General features: G+C 54.7%; 5 protein-coding genes across 5 annotated transcripts; 3 read left to right on the top strand and 2 right to left on the bottom strand.

Annotated features, from left to right (window-relative positions):
* Positions 1-393: 393 nt before the first annotated feature.
* M406DRAFT_350716 (uncharacterized protein) lies at positions 394-4007 on the top strand (the record flags this gene model as incomplete). The annotated part of the gene is made up of 4 exons (XM_040922570.1): positions 394-399; positions 539-915; positions 991-2977; positions 3032-4007. 4 exons carry the CDS (start codon positions 394-396, stop codon positions 3770-3772), a joined length of 3111 nt encoding a protein of 1036 aa, XP_040778708.1. The 3' UTR covers positions 3773-4007.
* Positions 4008-4982: 975 nt separating this feature from the next.
* On the top strand, positions 4983-6513 carry M406DRAFT_254574 (uncharacterized protein; the record flags this gene model as incomplete). The annotated part of the gene is made up of 6 exons (XM_040916970.1): positions 4983-5159; positions 5264-5351; positions 5478-5692; positions 5791-6053; positions 6145-6169; positions 6250-6513. 6 exons carry the CDS (start codon positions 4983-4985, stop codon positions 6511-6513), a joined length of 1032 nt encoding a protein of 343 aa, XP_040778707.1.
* Positions 6514-7096: 583 nt separating this feature from the next.
* CHS-5 (family 2 glycosyltransferase) lies at positions 7097-12964 on the bottom strand (the record flags this gene model as incomplete). Its single annotated transcript, XM_040926000.1, has 3 exons — positions 7097-7173; positions 7271-12570; positions 12660-12964. 3 exons carry the CDS (start codon positions 12962-12964, stop codon positions 7142-7144), a joined length of 5637 nt encoding a protein of 1878 aa, XP_040778706.1. The 3' UTR covers positions 7097-7141.
* Positions 12965-16606: 3642 nt separating this feature from the next.
* M406DRAFT_90296 (family 2 glycosyltransferase) lies at positions 16607-22994 on the top strand. The gene is made up of 4 exons (XM_040926173.1): positions 16607-16976; positions 17063-17200; positions 17289-21017; positions 21130-22994. Exons 1-4 carry the CDS (start codon positions 16816-16818, stop codon positions 22502-22504), a joined length of 5403 nt encoding a protein of 1800 aa, XP_040779136.1. The 5' UTR covers positions 16607-16815; the 3' UTR covers positions 22505-22994.
* M406DRAFT_345600 (alpha-ketoacid dehydrogenase kinase) lies at positions 22963-24804 on the bottom strand (the record flags this gene model as incomplete). Its single annotated transcript, XM_040922104.1, has 3 exons — positions 22963-24342; positions 24444-24499; positions 24790-24804. 3 exons carry the CDS (start codon positions 24802-24804, stop codon positions 23163-23165), a joined length of 1251 nt encoding a protein of 416 aa, XP_040778705.1. The 3' UTR covers positions 22963-23162.
* Positions 24805-24979: the final 175 nt, after the last annotated feature.

Below are 24979 nucleotides of genomic sequence, written 5' to 3'. Positions count from 1 at the left end.
ACAAATTTTTATTCCATCAAGAGTGACATTTCTGGCCGACAAACCTGAGTGACGAAGAAGGACGGCGCAGCAGCAACTTGGGTGGTCCTGTTGCCCCGCAGCTTAGCCTGTGCCTGAAGCCACCCACTTTAGTGGGGTCGAGGTTGCCTCATCATACCTTCGCAGCGGCGAGGCAACTAAGCAGCTTCAACCATAAACATCACTCAGCCCAAACAACGCACCATCACCACCACACTGACTACTGCACCACACAACACTCCAAATCAGAGCGCTTTTACCCGCCGCCATATCGAAGTTTCTTCTCCGCTGGAGATTAAACCTCTTGAAACCTCCAAACTGGGGAAGCGAAAGCTTTCAGACGACGGGGACTCGTTGCCTCTTCCAAAAAAGACGATGGCTGTAAGTTGATGATGCCCTGTCCTCTGCCGGGCTGTTCCGCCACCATCGTGACCAGTCCCAGGCCGTCAGAGAGGATCTCGGTGCTCCTGGCTGTTCGTTCGCCGAGACTCAACTAACGTAAACGCCACGATGTCTGCAGGGCCAGAGACTTCCCGAGGTTGACCTAGTCACCCGGATGCAGGTCGACGACTCCGTCGTGGGCTCGGGCGAAATCGACGAGTCTCTCTACAGCCGACAGCTCTACGTTCTCGGCCATGAAGCCATGAAGCGCATGGGCGCGTCTAACGTGCTCATCGTTGGGCTCAAGGGCCTTGGTGTCGAGATTGCAAAGAATGTCGCCCTGGCTGGCGTCAAGAGCCTTACCCTCTACGATCCCGCCCCAGTCGCCATCGCAGACCTCTCCTCTCAGTTTTTCCTACGTCCTGAGGACGTTGGCAAGCCTCGTGACCAGGTCACAGTCCCGCGCGTTGCAGAGCTCAACGCGTACACACCCGTTACTGTGCATGAGTCTTCAGGGTACGCTCCTTCCTTACACTATATGACCTTTTCGAGGTGCCTTTAGGACGCCTGCTGACCAGTCGTCTTGTGAAGCCTCTCCGATAACCTCTCCCAGTTCGACAAGTACCAAGTCGTCGTCCTCACGAACGTGCCCCTGCACCACCAGATCATAATTGGTGACTACTGCCACTCGAAAGGCATCTACTTGATTGCCGCCGACACATTCGGCCTGTTTGGCAGCATCTTCTGTGACTTTGGCGAAAAGTTCTCTGTCATTGATTCGACCGGCGAGAACCCCCTTAGCGGTATCATTGCTGGAATCGACGAGGAGGGAGTCGTGTCTGCCAACGACGAGACCCGCCACGGGTTGGAGGATGGCGATTATGTCACATTCACAGAGGTCGAGGGTATGGAGGGGCTGAACGGCTGCGAGCCGCGGAAGGTGACCGTGAAGGGACCATATACTTTCTCGATCGGCGATGTCTCCGGCTTGGGCCAGTACAAACGAGGAGGTCTGTTCCAGCAGGTCAAGATGCCAAAGATCATGGATTTCAAGAGCTTCTCGGCTGCGTTGAAGGAACCTGACTTCGTCCCGTCTGACTTTGCCAAGTTCGACCGCCCTCAGCAGCTGCACCTTGGTTTCCAGGCGTTGCATGCCTTTGCACAATCCCAGGGGCGCTGGCCGAGGCCGATGAACAAGGAGGACGCTACGGTGGTGCTGGAGTCTGCCAAGTTCTTTGCAAAGGAGCAGGGCATCGAGGTGGATATTGACGAGAAACTGCTCATGGAGCTAAGCTACCAGGCCGTGGGCGACCTCAATCCCATGGCGGCCTTCTTTGGTGGACTCACGGCACAGGAGGTCCTCAAGGCAGTCTCGGGCAAGTTCCACCCTGTCAAGCAGTGGATGTACTTTGACTCGCTTGAATCGCTCCCTGAAGGCACCGGGCGATCCGAGGAGCTTTGTGCCCCTCTGGGCAGCCGGTACGATGGCCAGATCGCCGTCTTTGGGAAGGAATACCAGGAGAAGCTCTCCAATGTGAAGCAGTTCCTGGTCGGCGCAGGAGCCATCGGCTGTGAAATGCTGAAGAACTGGGCCATGATTGGTCTCGGTACCGGTCCAAACGGCCAGATTACCATTACCGATATGGACTCCATCGAAAAGAGCAACTTGAACCGGCAGTTCTTGTTCCGGGCCAAGGATGTGGGCAAGATGAAGAGCGACTGTGCCGCGGAGGCCGTTCAGCTCATGAACCCTGATCTAGCCGGACACATCGTTTGCCTCAAGGATCGCGTTAGCCCCGAGACCGAGGAGATTTTCAACGAGGAGTTTTGGTCCAGGCTGGACGGTGTCACGAACGCGCTGGACAACGTGGAGGCCAGAACCTACGTTGACCGACGCTGTGTGTTCTTCAAGAAGCCACTGCTTGAGAGCGGCACGCTCGGGACCAAGGGCAACACCCAGGTCGTCCTGCCAGGGGTCACCGAGTCGTACTCTTCATCAGTCGACCCTCCAGAACAGTCCTTCCCCATGTGCACCCTGCGAAGCTTTCCCAACAAGATTGAGCACACGATTGCTTGGGCACGAGAGCTCTTTGAGACCGCCTTCGTCAAGCCTGCCGAGACTGCCAATCTGTACTTGACCCAGCCAAACTATCTAAAGAGCACCATGGCGCAGGGAGGTGATCAGAAGACGACCCTGACGATGCTTCGAGACTATCTCAAGAACGAGCGTCCGCTCACCTTTGAAGACTGCGTGAGCTGGGCTCGTACGCTCTTCGAGAAGCAGTACAACAATGCGATCCAGCAGCTCCTCTTCAACTTCCCCAAGGATGCCACTAATTCCACCGGGCAGCCATTCTGGTCCGGTCCCAAGCGTGCTCCAGACCCATTGAAGTTTGACATCAACAATGAGACACATTACCAGTTTCTTGTTGCCGCCACAAATCTGCACGCCTTCAACTACAATATCAATGTACACGACAAGGACCGTGCGGCATATGTGGCCGCCGTGGATTCCATGATTGTTCCCGACTTCTCTCCAGACCCTGGCGTCAAGATTCAAGCTGATGACAAGGACCCTGTAAGACTACCCAGCCGAGATCCCTACTCTCATGACATTGCTAACGTATCACAGGACCCCAATGCACAGGGTGGAGGTGCATTTGATGACGAAGCAGAACTGGGCAAGATTGCGAGTGAAATACCTGATGCCAAGTCAATGTCGGGCTTCAAGCTCACGCCGGTCGAGTTTGAGAAGGACGATGACACCAATCACCACATCGACTTCATCACAGCAGCAAGCAATCTGCGGGCGCTGAACTACAAGATCGAGACTGCTGACCGCCACAAGACCAAGTTCATCGCGGGCAAGATCATCCCGGCGATCGCGACCACGACGGCGTTGGTGACAGGTCTGGTCGTCCTGGAGCTCTTCAAAGTCCTTGATGGCAAGACGGATACGGAGCAGTACAAGAACGGCTTCATCAACCTGGCGCTGCCCTTCTTTGGGTTTGGCGAGCCCGTTGCCAGTCCGAAGGTTACGTGGAAGGGAACAGATGGCAAGGAGCACACTATGGACAAGATCTGGGACCGGTTTGAGTTTGCAGACATCACATGTCAGGAGCTTATTGCCGAGTTCGAGAAGCTCGGTCTCTCGCTGTCCATGCTGAGCTCAGGCGTCAGCCTGCTGTATGCCGGCTTCTTCCCCAGCAACAAGACCAAGCCACGGATGGGCCTCAAGCTCTCGGAGCTGGTGGAGACTGTCTCTCAGAAGCCCATCCCCGCGCACCAGAAGAATGTCATCTTCGAGGTGGTGGTCGAGGATGCGGATGGCGAGGACGTCGAGGTGCCTTACGTGATGGTCACGCGGAAGTAAAGTGAAGTAAGTTGAGTGAAGGGGGCTGGGCCTGTGATTGGGACACGAAAGCATGGAGATTCCTAAGTCAGCACAATACTATGGACGAATGACCATCTCCCCTTTCCTGAGGCGAGCCTTCTTTTTATCTTCTCTCAAGAATGACGATTTGCCTGAGCGAGTCTAGCTAGATCAGGGAGAGAACAGAAGGCATTCAAGATAGATGGAAAACGATGAGGCATTTTGATGTTTTTGTAATCTTGAAATCTCGATGCAGGTCATGATCGTGCGTGCGTGCGTGCGTGCGTGCGTGTGTGTGTATATGCGCTTGTTCCTGATACCTATTTCTCTGATGAGGGTTTTTGGTTTTGTCAGCTGTGGAGATTGATTTGAAAGAGCAGTAAGGATAATTGAGCCCCGTTGCATGAGTAAATGCGGGCAGGTGGGGGCTGCAGCGACGATGTCATGATTACATGAGCATTTGACAAGCAAGTAGGTGTTCTAGAAGACGTGTTTAGGACCTGCATTTGCAAAAATTGCAGCCTTCGTGCTGCTGCTGCTTCCGTTTGAGCTGTCACTTTCTTGAATTGTCTCTGGATGGACCGAGACTTTTAAAAATGATACATCAATATCAAGATGGTCATTCGTACAGTATAAGATTCTGTTGTGATTACATAACTAGTAGTAAAGCAGTTGGGCAGTTACTAAGTGGTACACTAAGTAGTTAGTTATCCTCCCCCACCTGCTTAGCACGCATGCTCCCTCTTGTCTCGGCCAAACCAATCTTCGTCGCTTCCATATTTATATGCATGAGCAACCCCATTGACGCTCCCGCTCATCATCGAGAAGCTGGAGTAACCTTCTTAGCTCTCAGAAAAACCTGATATCTCATGTTTCCCAGCGCTCTGTGGAGAGCACCAAAGCAGACTTCCTTCGCCTCCTCCTCTTTCTCGTCCCTGCGGCCAAACACTCGTGGCTTGCTCTTCTCTTCACAGCTCCTGTCGTCTCACCAGAGAGCATTTCTGGCGACCAACCAGCAGAAGCATCTTCAGTTCCACAAGAAGTTCTCAGGATCTTCCGTCCAGACGAAAATGGTGAGTGCACATTCTACTCTGAGGCAGCTCTACTGGCTTACCAGGGCCTCAGCTCAAGAAGAGGCTCACAAAACTGCTTATAATGTACACGCTCGGCTGCTGACATCACCTTTCTCTCTCTCTCTCTGTTTGCTGCCATGAAACAGTCTACCTCCCCCTTCAAAGTCACAAACTGGGTCGACCCCAAGGATAAGTCGGGCGAGTTCAAGCGCCAAGTATCCTCGTTTCGCGAGTGGATCTCTAGCGAGCCTGGTGCCAAATTCCCGCCTGAGAAGGGCCGGTATCACTTGTATATCAGCTATGCCTGCCCCTGGGTAAGCCTGTCTTAGATATTTGCGTGGTTATCTTGTTGTCGGCTCCTCTTCCCTATCCCTATCATGGTATATATATATGTTGACGGAACTTGTACCACACACAGGCGACGCGCGTGATTATTGCCAGAAAGCTCAAGGGTCTGGAGGACTTCATCACCGTCTCGGCGGTGCACTGGTCCCTCGGTGAGAAGGGTGAGTTGGAGGCTAGGAACCCTATAAATACTCATGATCGTATATGTGTATTTCTATACATCATATGAGCAAGAATTCTTATGAAGGCGCTGGATCGTGCCATGCTAAAACATCTGTCCGCAACAGGATGGCGCTTCCCGACGGCCGAGGACAAGGACATCGAGGGCGAGAATGTCATCCCGGACCCTCTCCACGAAGACTTCACGCACCTCTCCGAGGTCTACTTCGAGTCTGACCCCAACTACGGCGGCCGCTTCACTGTTCCTATTCTATACGACAAGAAGCAGAAAATTATTGTCAATAATGAGAGCAGTGAAATCCTGCGCATGTTTGGCACTGTGGTGAGTTTATAGGCTCCTTTTCTTCTTCCTTAAGGGACACATACACACCCCCCCGGCTCCCTCTCCCGATAAAGATTTAACCTAAGACGACAAACCAGTTCGACGACCAGCTTGATGAAGGCCACCGCAACGTCGTGCTCTACCCGGCTGCCCTACGCACCCAGATCGATGAGGCGGGCGAGTGGCACTACGACAAGATCAACAACGGTGTATACAAGTCCGGCTTCGCCACCACGCAGGAAGCCTACGACAAAAACGTCACCGCGCTCTTTGAGGCGCTCGACCGCGCCGAGGCACACCTTGCTGCCGGTGAGGGGCCGTATTACCTTGGTAAAGAGCTGACTGAGGTTGATATCAGGCTGTAAGTGCCTTTTCTTCTTTTCCTTTTCATTGTTGTCAGACGAGATACTGTAGGAATATTGACTGGCTTTGTTCCTTTCTGTCTCGTATAGGTTTGTCACCATCATCCGGTTCGATGTAAGTCCTCCCCTTGTCCATATCACGGTCATGTCATCCATCCCGTCCCTCCTGCTAAATCCCTTCCCCTTCGTGAATAGCCCGTCTACGTCCAGCACTTCAAGTGCAATATCAAAGACATCCGTTCCGGCTACCCCCACATCCACAAGTGGATGCGCAACCTATACTGGAACGTCCCCGCCTTCAAGGAAACGACCAATTTTTTGCATATCAAGAACCACTACACCAAGTCGCACACGCAGATCAATCCCTACTCTATCACACCCCGGGGCCCGCTGCCCGATATCCTGCCGCTGGACAAAGAAGTCCCAGCTGTTGAGGCTGCCAAGGCTGGCAAGGTGTGAGTGAGGAGGGGGGTTGGTGCAGGGCAGCTGGGGCACGTGGATGGGAGTCAAGAAACTTTCAATATGATGCGAGTGTCTGTCTGTTCAGAGAGCCGCCAGATAGGTGGAAGAGCATATATAAACATGTCTTGTTCTGTCTTGAGTAGTAGTCCGTGTCCCCAGCTAGCTATATACTAATAATGACTTGTACAACTCCATTGAGCCAAAAACACCGTACCCGAATACATCTTTGATGCCCATTCTCCGTCACGTCCCCCTCCTCCCTCCCTTCTGAAGCCGTCGTCCCCTTGACATTGCTATACATGCTGTGTGTCCAATGAAAAACGCTCTCGCTTCTCGCTATTTTCCCCGTTTGAAAAAAAAAAAAAAAAAATCAAAAAGGATGACACCAGCACTTATTAAGATCTCTCCTCATACAGCTCATGCACATGTCCAAACAGAAAAGAGATTGTACAAGTACGACCGCTCAGTTCTTTTAAATGATGCCTAAAGCCGTCCATCCCCAGCAAAAATGCATGTATTTCGACCAGCCATTAGATAATTATGTTGAGAGTAATTTATGCAATCGAGGAAGTGTGAGGTGATTTCATGTCATATCCAAAGCAGCATGTCCCAAAATAGGGTGCGTTCACAGTTGACCAGACAAGCATGCCTCCGTGGCTGTGATAAGCAAGAGTCAGCAACGTCTCCTAGACATCAAGAACAAACTATTTGGGAGGGTGAAAAAAGAAGGAAGAAAAAGAAGAAAAAAACATACCAGAATTGATGTACGCCCTCCTAGCATCAAGCGGGACGCCAAATCTCCTCTCGAGCTCCTGCTTGACACCCTTCTTCGTGACAGTCATCAGGTCTGCTGTGCGCAGGATCTCGCGGATCTCGGCCAGCAGCGCGTCATCGCTCGGCATACCGGCGAGGTTGCTCATCTCAAGCTCGTTCTGGCTGCTGCCAAAGAACTGACTGCCGCCGAACTGGCTCGTGCGGCTAGCCATGTTGGCGCCGCCGCCGCCGCCGCCGCCGCCGAGCATGTCGCTGGCCGCAAAGCTGAGACGGCTCTGGGTGCCTGCCAGCGGCGTGTGGAGGTCACCGGAGCCGTTGTTGTACGGACTGTGAGGGTAGCCGACGACAGAACCAGGGCGAGAGGGCGGGAAGCCGCCCCAGCCGTACTCGGAGACGCCGACATTGGGACCAGCCTTGGTACCGTAGCTGTAGCCGGAGATCTCGGAGCGGGCGTCGTCGCGGGCGGTCTGGGCGTCCCAGAGCTCGGCCTGGTACTCTTCCCACTTCTTCCGGGGGATGGAGGCCGGATCGAATTTGCCCTCGTCCGAGATGACAACCTTCTTGCCCTTCTCGCCGGCGACGACACGCGTGTTACCCCAGTTGAAGTCGTCCATGTGCCAGAACGAGTACAGCGGCAGACCGAACGAGTACACGGGCACGGCGCAGATGTACAGAAGCATCCAGCCAATCATCTCCCACTTGCGGCGGACAATGAAGATGATGGCTTGCAGACCGTAGATGGCACCCAGCATAATGAAGGCCGTTGTGCCCACGACCGTGGATTTGGTCACGACGAGCACAATCAGGTATACAAAGTAAGCGATGGTCACTGGCTGCACGACCGTGGTCAAGAGGTCCATGAAGACGACAAAACGCATGCTGAAGCAGCAGAAACCGCAGAGCTGGTTCAAGGGGATAAGCTCCACGAGGTTGTGTACTGTTGAGTTGATCCAGCGACGTCTCTGGGACAGGAACACAGCCCATGAATCGGGGGCAATCGTCCAGGCGTGCGCCTTCATGTTGTACTTGGTCTTGAACCTGGAGTGATGCTTGAGGAGCAGCGTCGTGAGGTACCGATCCTCACCCAGGTGCAAAAGGTTCTTCATGTGCAGCGTGTCAACACGAATGGTAGAGTACGCCTCGACCACCTCCTTGCTGACGAACAGCGGCTTTCCGGTCTCAGCGGCGCGGATGCGGTACATGGTGAAACAACCGGGCAAACAAGTGACAGAGCCGAACAAGCTTTCAAAAGCCTTGACCAGGTTGTGCGAGATATAGTACTCATACACCTGAATCATGGTGACGAAGGAGCCCTTGGCATTGGTGAGGGCTGTCTCGCCACACACCGCAATGAGGTGCATATCGTCCAGGAAAGCAGAAACGAAACGGCCCGCAGAGTCAGGCGCCACGACGGTGTCTGCATCCATCTGCAGCAGATATTCGTAGAAGGTTGGGTTTACTCCGATGATGTTCCGAATCTGATGGTACATTTCCAGCTCCATGGGGCTCATCGCCAGGTTGTAGTGAACGCGGTTGAGGAAGCGCATGAGGACCATCTGCGAGTCTCGCTTGCCACGATTGCCAGGACGAGAAACCTCAGATGGCTTGCCAACCTTGACGATGACCAGAAAGGGGACGATGTGGCCCTGCACCTCGTACAGACCCGAATAAACCTTGCCCATGTTGTGTTGCTTGAGACCCTCACCCAGAGACTCGAAGCTTAGGGGTTCGGGGTCGACACTCTCCGACACACCAAGGATGTCCAACACGATTCGCGGTGTAGGCCTGTCGTTGCCCTGTCCAATAATCATACCGTCGCAGATGACGGCCAGCAGCTTCCGCTTGTCGTCGTATTTCATACGGGCGGCAGAGTCGATGGCACGGCGGAGCGAGTCCTCGTCTTCTGTGTAGGCGGGGATCTGGCAGATGATGAACTTGTCCAGGTTGTCAGGGATACCACCGCCTCCGAATTGCAGGGCGGCGAAGAACTTGAAGCCGATAACGGCACAGAGAAGGACGGAGACGGCAAGAATCAGATAATCGGCGAATTGACACTTGACCGAGTTCCTCGTGTCGACATCGCCAATGTAGTAGAGATTGTCCAAGCACAGCTTCTGGCGTTGTCTCATCTCCGTGTCAAAGGCCAGGGCGTTCCACATCTTGGTGACATCTTCTCCAGCCTTTTGCTGAAACAGCTGCACAACAAGGTTGTCCATGAAGTCGAGGAGGCTCGTGTCGGTTGGTGGTGAGACGCCAGGAGGTGCCCTCAGGGTGCGCCCGCCAGCAATGTAGTCAGACATGTCGTAGATGCGGTCGTTGATAATGGCGACTGAGCTGCCCTCAGTAGCCATCTTCTTGACGTATGTCGCCGTGTAACCAATGTTGCCCTTCTTGTAATTCGACCGGAGATACTCCATCTGTTCCGAGAACCAATCAGGCCGGCTATCGTTCCTGAAGTAGCGGAAGTCGTGATACTTGGAGTACAGCAGTCTTATGTCGGTCGATGTGCTGTTATCCGGAGTGACCAGTAGCGTCACGGCCTCGTTGACACCTGCGCTGCTTGTACCTTGACACATGGCCGACACCTGGACGGGGAACAAGCTGCTGATATCCTCTCCGGCCATCTTCTTCATGGTCGTGTCTGAGATCATGTCGCTGTTGGGGTAGTGATTGGGCATGAACGAGTTCAGGTCAAGGACGATGCCGCGAATCGCGACATAGGCACCCTTTCCTTCTTTGCTGTTGTACTCAGTGAGTTCCGAGGCGCTGTAGACGTACTGCTTGGGGCAGATGACCAAGGGCAGACCAATAATGAAGAATACGGCCACGCAGCAGCTGAACCAGATAATCATGTTAATGGCCAGCTTCTCCCTCCAGGCTTGCCGGACATCTTTTCGGGGCATGCGACCGAGGACACGGATGAGGAAATCGGGGACCATCCAGGTCAGCAACATGACGAAAAACATCCACCGTCTTCGGCTGCCGCTGTCCCTAAACTCCTCGACTTCCTCCATGTTCTTTTCATTGCTCCTCTGCGCCATTTCCTCGCGGGTTTCGAGGTTCTTGAACATGTCGCCGTTTCCGAAAGCAGACGCGCCCGCTTCCGATCGAGCATCGATCTCGTTGCTGCCAAAGTAACCCGACTTGTGCTTGTCTTGATACCCAGGGGTGTTGCTCGCAGAAAGCAACCGTTCCTTCGAGGCAGCAAATGGATCGCCCGGACTCATACCCGGGGTGAGGGACTCGCTATTATCAGAGGGCAGGCCGAGCCGAGTAGAGTCAGCCTCGACCAGGTTGCACACCTCCAACCAACAACGTTCGCTGAGGAACACTCCGGTGGAGCCGAGCAGCACCTCGTTGCTCGGCCAGCGCCTCTCCTCGACGGCAAGCTCGACCTTCTCCCGCTCACTGCCGACGAGGATGGTGTCAGCGTCGGCCATGCCGAGAAACTCAGCAAAGGGCAAGAAGATGCTGAAGTCTGCAGAGCGGAGGCGTTGGCTGATCTCAGCAATCCCAAAGGTCTGCACTTGTGTCCGGACGCATTTACTGTCGAACTGGTTGGCGATGCGCCTATCGTTGGGCTTCAGGCAAAAGACGAAGTACAGGTTGGTGCCAGGCGCAGTGACGGACTTGGTGACATTCTCGAGGGCAGACAAGAACTGCCCAGAAGCACCCTGCTCGCTATGGCGAAGGCTGCGCTTATGCTCACTGCCGTCCTCGTCAGGCTTCTCCGAGGCCTCACGCCGAGAGCCGCCGAGACGCGGACGCGGGCGACCCTTCCTCGACATGACACTCGGCGCACGCATAGGCTTGGAGCTGACGGTCGCCTGCATGACGGTTGTCTTCTCGTGGGGGTGGACCACAGTCTGCAGGGCCTCCTGTCCAAACAGGCGAGCAACAAACTCACTCTTGGTCGAGTTGATGAGGTTGAGGAGGTCACCGGAGATGACCTCACCATTCTCCTCCACCAGGCCCTTGACGGGATACTCGACCTCCCCTGCAAAATGCCGGACAGTGAAGGTCGCAGCTGTGTTCTCGGTGTAGAAGTTGCTGCCCGGCAGCTTGGCGGTTGCAGAGCTGACCGAGATGGCGGGGTTCTTGTTCTCGAACCGCTTCCTCAGGCTCTCCAGCAGCTGCATATCAGTGCGGTGGCGGCGGGTTTGGTCATCGAGAATGCTGAGCAGGCCGTTGCCAGGCTTCAAGAGGCCCTTGTTGGCATCGGAATTATCAAAGTAACTCGTTGCCGTCACAGACACTTCCTCGGTCTCCAAGAGTTCAGCCTTGTTGTCGAAGAAGTTCTTGAGCGTGAGGTTGTACAGCGCCTCGGTCGCGGCGTTGGTCAAGAGCTGATCCAACGCGGAGTTTGTGGAAGACTGCTGGGAGAACCCCGGGAAATCGACAATGGAGATGGTATTGGCGATGGACTCCTCGGCGACACAGATCTTCTGGTTGATGGCCTCGATGAGCCAGGCAACAAGCAAAGAGTACAGGGTCCGGGCCAACTCGTTGGCATTCGATCGAGCACCAGCGGGGTCCAGCAGGACTGTGACCCTCTCCTTGTGAATCATCTTGGTCTTGTAACCCAAGGTGGTCTGCAGATCTTGCTGGCTGACACCCAGGAAGGCCGCCACAATCCCCAGTACGTCCTTGTTCTTCACGACGGTGGAGGTCTCTCCACCTTCGTGAGAGAAGCCCCCGCTGTCGTCACCTGTTGCGGTGGTGTTGTTGGAGGTCTCGAACTCGAGCTGTCCGATGTGAAGGATACAAGCCAGAATCTGACAAATCTCGGCCACATCAGCCCTGGGAAACTCGAGTTTCCGCAGGGCGGTCTTGAACATCTGGAAGCCCTCGGCGTCATTGATGCCGACCTTCAGCTGTGTCGGGTGGCCCAGGTACCTCCAACGCTTCAAGCCAGTCCCGGGTTGGTCCAGGCCGAGATGGGTCTTCTCAGCGCCGCTCGTGCCAGCTAGCAAATAGTATAGGATGTGGAAATTCCGCTCGCCGGGTGGAACATCGGCTATACGACTTCTCTCCAGCCGGTGGTCGAGCAACTTGCCACCGATCAGGTGTGGACGGGTCGATGCCGAGGTATCGTACTGCAGCTCGTAGAAGAGACCAGCCTTGGATGCCGTCGGTGTCGTTGCTGTCTTGGTCGTGGTCAGAGTGTCGAAGACATAGGCAGCCATAGAGACCTTGTTGGACAGCGGGGTGGAGGTCTTATTGAGGAGTGCCGTCAGGAGATGCGATCGAATCGTCGTCTTGCCGGAGCCAGATTCACCCCTAGCATCCCACCACAGTCAGCTAGTTGGCCAAGGGAAGGGCTGGAACGCAGTCCAAGGAGGAGGGCAGCTGCTGGATCTGCTACTTACAAGAACAAAACGGCCTGATTCTCGGCACGATGCCCCAGCCTGAGGTAGGCCCTGTCTGCCATGTCCTCGGCACCGGCCATGGCGCTGCCCTCTCTCGTGCCATCGCTACCCTTGGTTGACGAGGTATAGGTATTGAGGGAGATGAGGGCGTGGGAGGAGAGGCGGGCGGTCGGTATGTTCACATGAAACCGACTGGCGAGATGTGCGGTGATGTGAGTGTCGGATTGGAGGTGGGCAGGCAGCGAGGGGAGCGAGGGCTGGGTGTGAGCGCCGCCGGTGCCGATCTGGAGCTGAGGAGAGGCCATGATGGCGGTCGAGAGAGGCCCAAGACAGCCGGAGATGGCGTCTGGGAGAAGATCTTGAAGGGCTAGAGCGCTGCTTGTATCGTGTGTACCTAACTAACGTCTGGAAAGGAGAGATTGGGTCTGGAAACACCAATTGACCGTGCGACCTGGAGCCAGGAGGGCTCGTTGAGAAATTTGGTGGTGCCTGTGTGAAGACGAGAGGCTCAGATTGTTACCTCGTCGAGTATTCTTGGGTAAAGAAGGAGGAACGTTGGGACTCGATCAATGCCTAATATCTTCAGCACGTCCCGTAACCGAATTAACGAACGGCGACGAGTCCGAGCTCAGCTACTGTGTCCAACCGGCTCCTACTTGCTCTCTGTACCTGAGCGAACGAAGCGAACGAGCAACGGCGTCTAGTAGAACCGGGTTAAGCGAACGTCTGAGTAGCACGACATCAGTAGAGAGAAGTGTCGAACCAAAGGAAAAATAAACAAAAAGTAGTGTAAAAGGGTCAACGGAAACAAAGGACAGGGCAGAACAACAACGAACGACCCGCAAAGACAGCTTCTTAGAAGATCAGGAGTCGTCCGTGGTCAGCAACTGCTGTGGGAGCATTGTACAATTTAGTTAGTTAGCGGCCTCCTCCTGCTTCTCGTCGTCTTGCAGAGCCACACCTCGCAGCGGAGGAGGCGTTTGGATTGTCCCATGTTCAGGGGATTATTCACTACACGGTACCACTATGGCCACCAACTAATCTACTGTACACAAAGTACACAGAGCCTAATCCAATACGGCAGGCGCTTGAAACCTTAAGTGCAGGGCTGGCCCAAATACGAAGGCCAGGGGGCCTTGCAGCTGCGTGTTGGGGGGGGGGCCGGGGTGGTTACCTGCTGCGCGGCCACCGCAACCATGGCACCATGGAGACGGGAAGCAGGACGCGGTCCTATTGTCTATTCCCAGGTTAGACCCCCAAGAGGACTCGTCCATATAACGGTGTGTTTACTTTTATTCTTCAGTACCAGTGCCGACGTTGTGGCGCACTTGTTCTTCAGGGCTACAAAGAAAAATAGGGAGTGCATTTTAGGCTCAAGATTAACCATCACTGCCCTTACTAACATAGCCGCACTGCTATCGTGATAAGGTTACCTGTGGCCCGCATCGTCCATCCCGGACAAGAATTGGGGCACGCAAATACCTGAGGGAGACCAAGTCCTGATCCACGATGACAACATAGCCTCCGGGATTGGTAGCCGGGAGAGGAGACTGAATTCCATCGTACCTGCAAATCGAACCCAGATCGACACCGGGTTTCTCCACTGCTACTTTGCTACTTAGAAAAGAACAGGAAATAAAGAGACAGAAGAAGAAAAGAAATTGAAATGGCAGCTCTCCCAAGCGGCAAGCCAGATACATAGTATGCGGCCAAATGTCAAGATTTGGAAATTGTTTTTCCCCCCCCCCCTTCCCTTCCCCTCCTCATTTTTTCCCGTCCCCCTGCACGGGTATGCCGGTTGATCGTTTCTGGGTTTCTTGTCGACGCGGGACGCGGCTACGCTAAAGAAGAGTGGTAGGGTGATGGGCAAGGCTAGTACTGCGGTACCTTGAGTGCTGCTACAGAGTAACCGCCCCAGTGCTATGTTCAGGTAGTTTCCCGCTGCAACAGGTGACTTCAGGGTCTCTCCTGGGCGCAAATGCACATCACCCCGGCGACAGTCTACCGCTTTTCTGATAGCGCTGTCGATCAGTCACAAGTATAAAGTCAAGCTACGCAGTAGAATAACTTTGTCTTCAGGGCTGAGCAGATCTTCCGATCGTTGAAGATCCTGAACAAGGAGAGAAAAGATGGACAAGAAGAAAAAGGGGGAATTGTCAAATGAGCATACATGGTAGGATGACGTTTGACACTGTCGGGATTCTTTGAGCCCCCGGGAAGCTGCATTCCGTTAGACCCTCACACCCCTGGGTTCCGCCTAGAGTTAACAGTAGTACTGAGTTTGTACTGCAAGTATCTGTGTCGTTGTTGGGCCTTCGGGCCCGCTTCACATGATTCCAGAATCTCCAAGAAGAGAAGTAACAAGGTCCGCCTAGAGCCTCTGGGTCTGGGTGGAGCTCTTCTTCCACAACATCGCAATTTGTATTGGAAATGGGCATGTCGCAGATAGACCAGGACGAGTCTGATAGAGCAATCCCATCCTCTCTGTATTATGCTACGCTGTACATAGGATATATTGCTATAGTATTGTAGTGTGTGTCGTGTATATATTATAGTAATACATCCACTCACCGGCCCACTTAATTTGTACGTACCGTGTTGGCCACAGAATTCCTTGTAATATCGCCGGCTGACGGGGTTCTTTTTCTTTTCTCCTCCCTTCCTTTCTTCGGATGGAACAACAAGCCAAAAAGCCATCGAGGCCCCGTTTTTCACTTCCATCTCGAGGTCACGACATCATCACCCAGCCATCCAGGCTGCACATGATGCAGAGTTGGGGCTCCTCTGCAGATCAAGTGCTCACTCACCAAAATATCGTATTCACTATATCGTTCGTGTTTGTCACGCTCTGCGTGTCGCTGCAATGTTTTCTTCCCTTCTTCTCTTTTTCCGTCCATGACTGGCCTGACCCAAGAGTTTTAGCCTCTCGTATTTCCCCCGCGTACTCCTTGGAAAAGCGTCTCTGCTCCACTTTTTACTTTTTTGCCATCGCGCCTACCCACCACTAAGTGCCACACCACCCTGGTATTTTTAGACTTGCCACGGCCTTGTCTCGCCTTGCCTTTCTTGCGGGGAGGAGTACGCCGTACCAGCCGATCAGCGGCTCCTATTCACTCTGAACTAACATTTTACCCCTGAATGGACCGTGTCTCTCCTTATAGCGCTACTGTGACTTTCGTGGTACTCTCTCAGCGTGTTCACGCGGCTATTGTTCAGCCTCGACAGTGCCCATCAGTTGTTCATACACACTCATCGTGAGAAATTTCAAGTTAGGCCTCGCTCCTTTTCTCTTCCGAGCTTCCGGCTCCGGGATCGTGCTGCCCAGTGCCTGTATTCCTCCCTCCTTGTGGGGGAGGGGGGCCTTCCTCCGTGAAAATTATGCCTTTTGTATCTCGTGTATCCTGCATCTCTTGCATCAATGGTCTGCCGTAATGATTTTTTTTTGCCTTTGTGGCCTATCCGAGCTAATCCTCCCGAAAGGGTTCACCTCAGCCTGGCCACCTGCACTGCAGAGAGCTCCCCTTTCAGGCGCCCCAGCCTATACCATAGCACGCATAGTACAAGCCGTACCTTCCTCCCATACCAGCCCCTGTCTTCGGTTTGTCTTTGCCTTGGAAATCCCATAGAGACGCGAGTTGGGGACTCCATATTGGATATTGTTGGCGCTGGGAATTCTGTTTTCCCTAAATCACCATCCTCACTACCCCAATCCTCAGATTCAACCACTTCACTCGCTTTGGTGGTTGCTTTTCCTGTTGTTTGATTTCGTACTGGTCTTTTTCTTCTTTCTTTTCTTGCAAAGCTTCTTTGGATATTTTTGCATGGTCTTACGACTATTTTATCCATAGGGGTTCACGATAAGGAGAGGACCATATAATCATCATTGGGAACTTTTACTCCTCGCGCTGCTCACGACACCGATCACCTTACCCAGCACGCCCCTTTCTCGATTCTCGGCTCGACTCACTCGAGGTCGCAACACTACGAACAGGAGGCCGTTGAGATTGACCAGTTATCAAGGCTGTCACTGCAAGGCTCAATTTCTAATTGAACAGTCGCAGCAGCGGGAAGCCGCCTTGCTTGAGGCCCTGAGGCGTCCTCACAACTGTGGTTCGTCCCTTTGGACGTCACACCTCACACAGACATCTTGCCCACCATGGCGAACCGAATGTCCATGTACTCGGTGGCATCAGAAATGCATGGTGCTTCGAGGGGAACCGGACAGCAATCTACCCAAGTCAGCACCACAACGCTACTGAACTCAATCCATAACATCTATATAGAGGGGCAAGCATACGGTCTCGATGCTAGTTCAAGGTGGGTGATGGGATCTCCCCAGAGAAGAAGGAGCGGGCAATTGTTTGGCTACTTGATGGATGCTGACTGCTGTGGTTTGTGAACAGTGTCGTTGTAAACACATGGCTTACAGCCAATCCTCCTCCACCGAACCCCCCCACGGGCGGCACAATCGACACATCTCTTGGCGTCAAGGCATGGGAACATGCAAGAAGGCGTGCTGAAGATGGTGCCATCATCCTCAGGTAAGGACCCCCTTCCGTTCCCTACGGAGGCTGCTTCTGCCCATGTGTCCGCCCCATCATCACATGCTAATGTCGAGACCATGACCAGCTCTCTACACACGTCAACTCCGTCTGTGCTCGTTCCATTCCTCAGCAATGCCCTCCCCATTCAGATGCCATCCATGCTGTTTAAGGCACTCGAGGCGATCCATCCCTTCATCCGATGCGTGACACCAAACAACCCCTCTACTCCTCGACAGGCGGCCCTCGCCGTGACCTTGACACTGAACCTGGCGGGAGAGATCCAAGCAGCCTCCGTGGCCCTCTCGCAGGGAGGTATCGATACGGACAAGGGCCTGCTGAACATTCCCGCTGAGGCCGGCTACCGGGCGTTCGATGTCTTCTACTACCTGCTGAACTCAGGTGCCACGCCTGCCGAGCGCGAATTCCTCAGCCTCAAGAGCCCAGACACGTACACACTTCTCAAACGGTCAGGCACGTACGAACCGCCATCCTACCTGATTAATTCCGACGATGGTGCCGCTGCCGATGATTTCCGCGATGCCCTCAAGCAGATCGGCATCAAGGGTTCTGCCCACAGGAACCTCATCTCGACCCTGGCCGGTGTGCTGAAGCTTGGAAACACCCTCGACTACAATATCGATGAGGACGCTATGGACGACATCATCGAGGATGCGGGTGGCCTCCTCGGGGTCGAGCCCGAAGTGCTCGCAACCCAGTGTAGTACCGAGGACAGGCAGACCTTCATCGGTGGCCTGTACGAGGCTCTGGTGGACTGGGTCATCACCAAGGCTAATGCAGCAATTGCTGCCGAGATGGGCCACCCGGGCCGAGCTGCGGACGATAACAGCAGCGAGGGGGGTGTTCGGACGCCCAACAGTGACGACAATCAGGACACTGTCTGCATTACCGTTCTCGAGATACCTGACCCAGACCTGGGCAAGGCCCTGGCTCTCAGGGGCGTGTTTGACGACAGCCTAGGCATCAACGCAGAGATGAATGCGGACGGGGTGGAAGTCCCTAGTGCCGGTAGCTCTGTCGTTCGCGAGATGCAAAATGCCGTGGCTGCCGTGGCACCGGATCTGGGCATCATGTCCGGACCAGCTGGCCGCGAGAGGCTGCATGTCTTGGAGAAGAGGGAGGAGATCCTTGAGAAGCTTGCCTATGCCGCAGACGAAGACGGGTTCTTGAAGAAGCTGCTTTTCCCCGTCGAGGGCGAGGGCATCAACCTGGGTCGGAATGCTCGGGCGGACCTGCCAGCCATCCTCAGCAGCAGTCGTGCCTGGTATCACCTCTCGATTCATCCCACAGACGACGCGCCGGCCACTATCGCGGGCTTGCCCTCCATCACCTCCGCCTGGTCTGCAGGCACTGTCTCGCGCCAGCTCCGCTCCTGGAGGCTGCCGGAGTGGTCGAACCGACGAAACAGAAACCTGGACTTCACCGCTGACTTTGACCATGACGAGTTTGTCACGAGATACTCAGCTCTTGGATGCTCGGATGGAAAGGAAGGCATCCAGAACTGGCTCATGGAACGCGGTTGGACCAATGGAGAAGTCATAGTCGGCAACGAGCGCGTCTGGATGCACGAGAGCGCGTGGTGGGAGGCCGAGATGATGATTGACAGCAGACAGGCCGGGCCTGGAGGCGTGCAGTTGGGCATGGGAATGAGCAGCTCCATGGGATTCCATGGCCTCGACACGGGCTATTCTGCCCAGAGCAACGGCAGCGGCTTCTTTGGCCAGTCTCCTTTCGGAGACTCTAACGCCAACGACAGCAACGAGGGTCTTGCCCAACAGAGAAATCGGAGCCAGGCTACGTTTCTCGGTCCAGCAGCCCTGGGTCTCAACCCCGGGTCTCGCGCACCGTCCCTCTCCGGCTCTCAACGACCCCAGAGCGTTCTCCCTGTCCACAAGGGAGACTACGGCCTTGGTTTCAAAGGAGACTACCGTAAGGGTGAATACCAGTACAACGCCGAGGGCCAGTTCGTTGGTGGGGTTGACCCCGAGCTTCTTGAGGGGAAAAACATCAAGGAGGAGCGGGTCACCCTTACGCGGCGTGTCTGGGTTGCTTTCGTATGGGCATTGACTTTCTGGATCCCGTCGCCCCTCCTCAGCTTCATCGGTCGTATGAAGCGGCCGGATGTGCGGATGGCCTGGCGCGAGAAAGTCGTGCTATGTTTCCTCATCACCCTCATCAACTGTTTCATTATCTTCTGGATCGTCATCTTCGGCAACCTGATATGTCCCAACTACGACAAGGCGTTGAATTTCAAAGAAGTCGCCGAGCATACAGGAGACAATGACTTTTATGTCAGCATCCGCGGCAACGTCTACGACATTTCCAAGTTCTGGAAGACCCAGCACAGTGACTCCTCAACCGAGACGACAACGACCAACATGGAGCCTTTCGCTGGTGAGAACCTGGACGAATACTTTGTGCCTCCCCTGATCATTGCTTGCCCTGGCCTTGTCACAGACGACACCATCGAGCTCACTGCTAACACGACGCCGACGTACCCGACCGCCGAGCACACCTCCGGGTACTATCAAGCTGACACCTCGAGTGCGCTGCGCAACACGTATTGGTACAACGAGACCTTCTTGCCCAAGATCAAGGAATATTACAAGGCAGAACTCGTCTGGGAGAAGGAATACGTCAAGACCCAGGGCGCAGACGAGTATCACAACTGGGTCATCTACAACAACAAGGTCTTCGACCTGACGGATTATGTCTACACGCTGTCCCTCATGGACGACTTGGACACCTACGAATTCCTCAACTCCAACATGACGTCTATTGCCGAGGAGAATTATGGCCTGGACGTCACCGACAAGTGGAACGCACTCATCAAGGAAGCCAAGGAGTCGGGCAACAGCACCGAGTATGCGAGCTTGATGAACAGTCTGACCTGTATGGAGAACACCTTCTACAAGGGCATCATCGACTTCCGATACAGCGCCAAGTGCCAGTTCAACAACTACCTCCTGCTTGCGTTCACCATCCTTCTGTGCACAGTCATCCTGATCAAGTTCTTATCGGCTCTTCAGTTTGGCTCGAAGCGGCGACCATCTCCTCAGGACAAATTTGTCATCTGTCAGGTTCCAGCTTATACCGAGGGTGAAGATTCGCTGAGAAAGGCACTGGACTCATTGACAGCTCTTCAGTACGACAACAAGCGCAAGCTCATCTGCGTTATCTGTGATGGTCTCATCACCGGCGCCGGAAATGACCGTCCCACGCCCAAGATTGTGCTTGACATTCTCGGTGTTGACCCCAAGGTCGACCCGCCGGCATTGCCCTTCAAGTCTGTCGGCGCTGGCGGTCTCCAGCTCAACTACGGCAAGGTCTACTCGGGGCTTTATGAGTTTGAGGGCAATGTGGTCCCGTACATTGTGGTCGTTAAGTGCGGCAGGGAGGTCGAGCAGACTCAAACGAAGCCCGGCAACCGTGGCAAGCGTGATTCGCAGATCCTGCTCATGAGCTTCCTGAACCGTGTGCACCACCGTGCCCCGATGAGTCCTCTTGAACTCGAGATGTTCCACCAGATCAATAATATTATCGGCGTGGATCCTGAGCTGTACGAGTACCTGCTGATGATCGATGCCGACACTTGCGTCCGAGAGGATTCGTTGAACCGCCTGGTGGCACGTTGTGCCAACAACGCCAAGATTGCGGGTATCTGCGGTGAGACGAGCTTGCAGAACGAGGAGCGGTCGTGGTGGACGATGATTCAGGTCTATGAATACTTCATTTCCCACAACTTAGCCAAGGCCTTCGAGTCCCTCTTCGGTAGTGTCACCTGTCTGCCTGGATGGTAAGTTCCAAATCTATCTCAATCCCTTCCCCCCCCCCCCCCCTCTCTCTCTCTCTCTCCCAGAGGACACTTGTTTCATTTTGAGAGACAGAAGCTCACAAGATCCATCTAGTTTCACCATGTACCGTCTGAGAACAGCAGACCGTGGCAAGCCTTTGATTATCTCTGACGAGGTTATTCGAGACTACAGCGACTGCCATGTTGATACCCTCCATAAGAAGAATCTGCTGTCCCTCGGAGAAGATCGATATCTGACCACCCTCATGACCAAACACTTCCCGCACATGCAGTACAAATTCACAGCCGATGCCTACTGTCAGACAGCTGCCCCTGAGACCTGGAGCGTCTTGCTCTCTCAGCGTCGACGATGGATTAACTCCACTATCCACAACTTGGCCGAGCTGATGCGCCTCAAGGACATGTGTGGCTTCTGCTGTTTCAGCATGCGCTTTGTCGTCCTCATCGACCTGACAGGAACGATCATCCTCCCCGCCACAACATGCTATCTCGGCTACCTTATCTACAGGCTTGCTACGCACCAAGGCCAGTTCCCAACTATCACTATCGCCATGTTGGCAGGAGTCTACGGTCTCCAGGCGCTCATCTTCATCTTGAAACGCCAATGGCAACATGTCGGCTGGATGATCATCTACATCCTTGCGTATCCGGTCTACTCCTTCATCCTGCCCATCTACTCCTTCTGGAACCAGGACAATTTCTCCTGGGGCAATACCCGTGTGGTGATCGGAGAGAAAGGTCAGAAGCAGATCGTGGCCGAAGATGACGAGGCCTTCGACCCGCGCTCGATCCCGCTGCAGCGCTGGGACGACTACGCCTTGCAGAACAACCTACCCGGCCGACGTGGCAATTACAACGAGAAGGGCAATATCGCCGACACCGTCCAGCCGCTGTACGATCCCGCGGGCGGCATGGCGGGCGACTACGAGCTCGACGACATGAAGAGCGTGTACTCATCGGTCCGGCAGCCAAGCATCCTGACAGGCGTCCCTGGCCGCGGCGCGTACATGGCCCCGCCGCAGTCCCCAGCGCCGTTCCAGACTGGACACATGTCCCGCAACAGCGCCTTCACCGCGCCCTACGCAGACCACCCGGCCTCGCACATGCACCGCCAGAGTACATACAGCGTTGGCACAGGACTCGACCGCGACCATTCGCCGTACCAGGACCGGCCTGGGTCGACGGCTATGGGCGCGGGCTACGCACAGAGCCGCGCCGGCACAGCCATGAGCGGGTACGGGGGTGCCTCGCCGTCTGTGGTAGACTTCTCGCGCGGGCCCGGTGTGCACGGCCCCGACGATGCCGCCATCACGGAGTGCATACAGGCTGTGCTGAGGGAGGTAGACCTCGACACCATCACCAAGAAGCAGGTACGCGCGCTCGTGGAGCAGAGACTGCAGACCGAGCTCGTCGGCGAGAGAAGGACCTTCATGGACCGCCAGATCGACAATGAGCTGGCCAACATGTAGACGCCGCCAGCCTGGTTCCCCAAGAACTTTTTGGAAATGATTTGGTTCTTTCCTCCCCCGGTTCTCTTTGGATCAACGGACACAAAGTTGACACGGGTTGAGGGTGTGTGCGTCTGATTAATCATTAGATTTGGTCCTATCCAAACGCATTTGAGAGCGATGAGCGGGGGTTGTGAAGGAAAGAGAAGAAAAAACACTTATTAAGCGGCGTTACGTTGGGGTTTCCTTTCCCATTGCACACAACACAACACACAATTTTTCGCTCGCACGCAAGACGAACGGCTTAGGATCATGGGTTGGGATATTACTTGTTTCTGCATGACTCTCTCTCAGTGTGTGTGTATTGGATCTGGAACTTGAGGATTTCTTTTTTATGCATCATGGTTGACCATATCAAGTAGGCAACTGAGCAAGCGGAGTTCATTGCTCATAATTAATATTCTGGGAACAAGAAAAAACGAAGAAAGCACCTTTTGGTTTTGTGCCCTATATCCTTAATGACGCCTTGCTATGGAGTCTTGCCTGCATTTAATTTTGGAGGCTATCGTGGATTTGCATCTGTTCTCTGTGTGATTGTTATTCAATCGTCAAGCCATGCAAGTCTCAAGTTCTGACCTGGTGATGTTATGACCATCCGTTCATCCACTATGTAGTTGTCTTATGATTTGATCTCGCTTGCTCGCTCTATCTTCCCAACGCCCTTCAATCTCAGATAAACGTCCGTCCCCCAGCCGTAGAGACTCTGCACAGCCACGCCTCCACCAAAGTACTCGGCATAGGCCCGGCTCAACGGCAGCCCGTACCCCAGGCCGGCGATCGAGCTGCCGCCGCCGCTGGAGCTCGAAATGACGCTCAGTGCGTCGATGGACGACCCACCTGGGACGTCTTCCTCATCCTCGCGCACCGTGGTGAACGAGTAGGACCAGATGTTGGGCAGCACGTCCGGGCTGATACCACCGCCGCGGTCGCGGATGCGGATCGTCACGCCGGGAGCATTATCGTCGAGCGGCCTGATGGCATCGCTCGTGAGCCGCCCTGCCTTATTGTCGTCGAGGCGGACGGTGGTGGTGGCGTCCTGGCCGGAGGAGGAAGGCTCGGGGGCGATGGTGATGACGACGGGCTCACGAGACAGGCCGCTCTCGACGGTTGCGCGGAAGGCATTCTTGAGCAGCTCGGTGACGATGTACTCGAGGTGGTTGGGGACAAAGGCGAAGGTTGTGTCCGGGTCGCCGTCGATTTCCCAGCGAGGGCGGACGCCGTACTTGAGCTCGCAGATATCGGCAACGAACCCGCCGCAGCTGTCGACGACGCCGGCAGGGCGGAGGGCGGTGTCGATGACGCCGATGAAGCTGGGGTGGTCCGGGCAGGGGGTAGGGCTGGCGTCCGGGTCGAAGTGTGGTTTGCTGGAGAAGTGTAGGGCGATGTGCTGCTCAGCGATGAGGCGCGTGCCGATGCGGGCGCGGAGGTGCTCGTCCAGAAAGCGGGTGACCTCGGCGGGGGAGATGTACCGCCTGCACTCGAGGAATCCCTGCGCCAGGAGCGGGATGGTATCGGTATGCGTCTGGACGAGTTCAGCGAGGACCTCAGTAAAGCGGATCTCGTCGTCGAGGGTGGAGAGGGTGTGGCGCGGCGAGGTCTGACCCTCGAGCCAGGGGAGGAGAGTCGACAGCGAGTGCTGGTAGTTGTTGTAGATCTTGGTGATGTTGCTGTTGGAGACGACAATGTAGGGGAGGTTGCGCAGGGCCTGGATCCGGTGGGCGAGGCGGATGGGGAGGAGGGAGAGAGTGAAGCGTGCCGAGGAGAGGAGGGCCTCAGCAGAGAGGGGGGGGCGACCGTGCCTGACAGATGTAAATTACATGTATTAGAAACAATTTTTTGGCTTGCAGATGTTTGGAAAATGATACAGCTGGAGAGGACTTGAAGTAGAGTGGCAACTGACTTTACGAGATCAGCCAGGCTGAGGCGGTGCAGGGCCTGCTTGGCCAGTCGAGGAACCTGATCATCATGGTGAGGGAAGCCAGCGTGTGTGTGCTTCTGACGGCGGTCAGCCAAAGAGAAGTTTCCTGTTGTTGGAATTGGAGAGCATTGGGGCTGTCTAGAGGCCCTAGAGATGAAAAAACACCTCAATGGCCTCCCTATTCGATTCATGGCGGCATGGCAAAGAAGCGTTGCTGGGTGTTCAGTTGTGTCGAAGGAATGAGGAGACAAAGTTGAGGAAGGAAGGCTTGATGAGCTGTCGTCCTCGTCGGTGTGTGATCTCACTAGCAAATCCAACAGGAAGGTACAGTACAGGCATACATGCTTAGTACTTCTTAGTAACAGCGAGACCCCTGGAACCCTGCCCAGGGAGGATTCTTTGATAAGATAAGTGTGTCACACGTGGGGCTCATTACCCCGCGATGAGGGCGACGAAGCTGCTGACAGGATACATTAATATCATATTGTCCAGAGGACAAGTACAAGGTTTGGGGATGG

This window comes from Cryphonectria parasitica, assembly GCF_011745365.1.
Source record: "Cryphonectria parasitica EP155 unplaced genomic scaffold M406scaffold_3, whole genome shotgun sequence".
Taxonomy (NCBI): Eukaryota; Fungi; Ascomycota; class Sordariomycetes; order Diaporthales; family Cryphonectriaceae; genus Cryphonectria; species Cryphonectria parasitica.
This window is presented reverse-complemented; position numbering and strand designations above follow the sequence as displayed.

Excerpts from the sequence above, each read along its gene's own strand:
- M406DRAFT_90296 (XM_040926173.1), top strand. The coding sequence starts at position 16,816 with ATGGCGAACCGAATGTCCATGTACTCGGTGGCATCAGAAATGCATGGT. Across the intron at positions 16,977-17,062 it reads GGTCTCGATGCTAGTTCAAG|TGTCGTTGTAAACACATGGC; the intron begins GTGGGTGATGGG and ends GTTTGTGAACAG. Across the intron at positions 21,018-21,129 it reads GTCACCTGTCTGCCTGGATG|TTTCACCATGTACCGTCTGA; the intron begins GTAAGTTCCAAA and ends AGATCCATCTAG.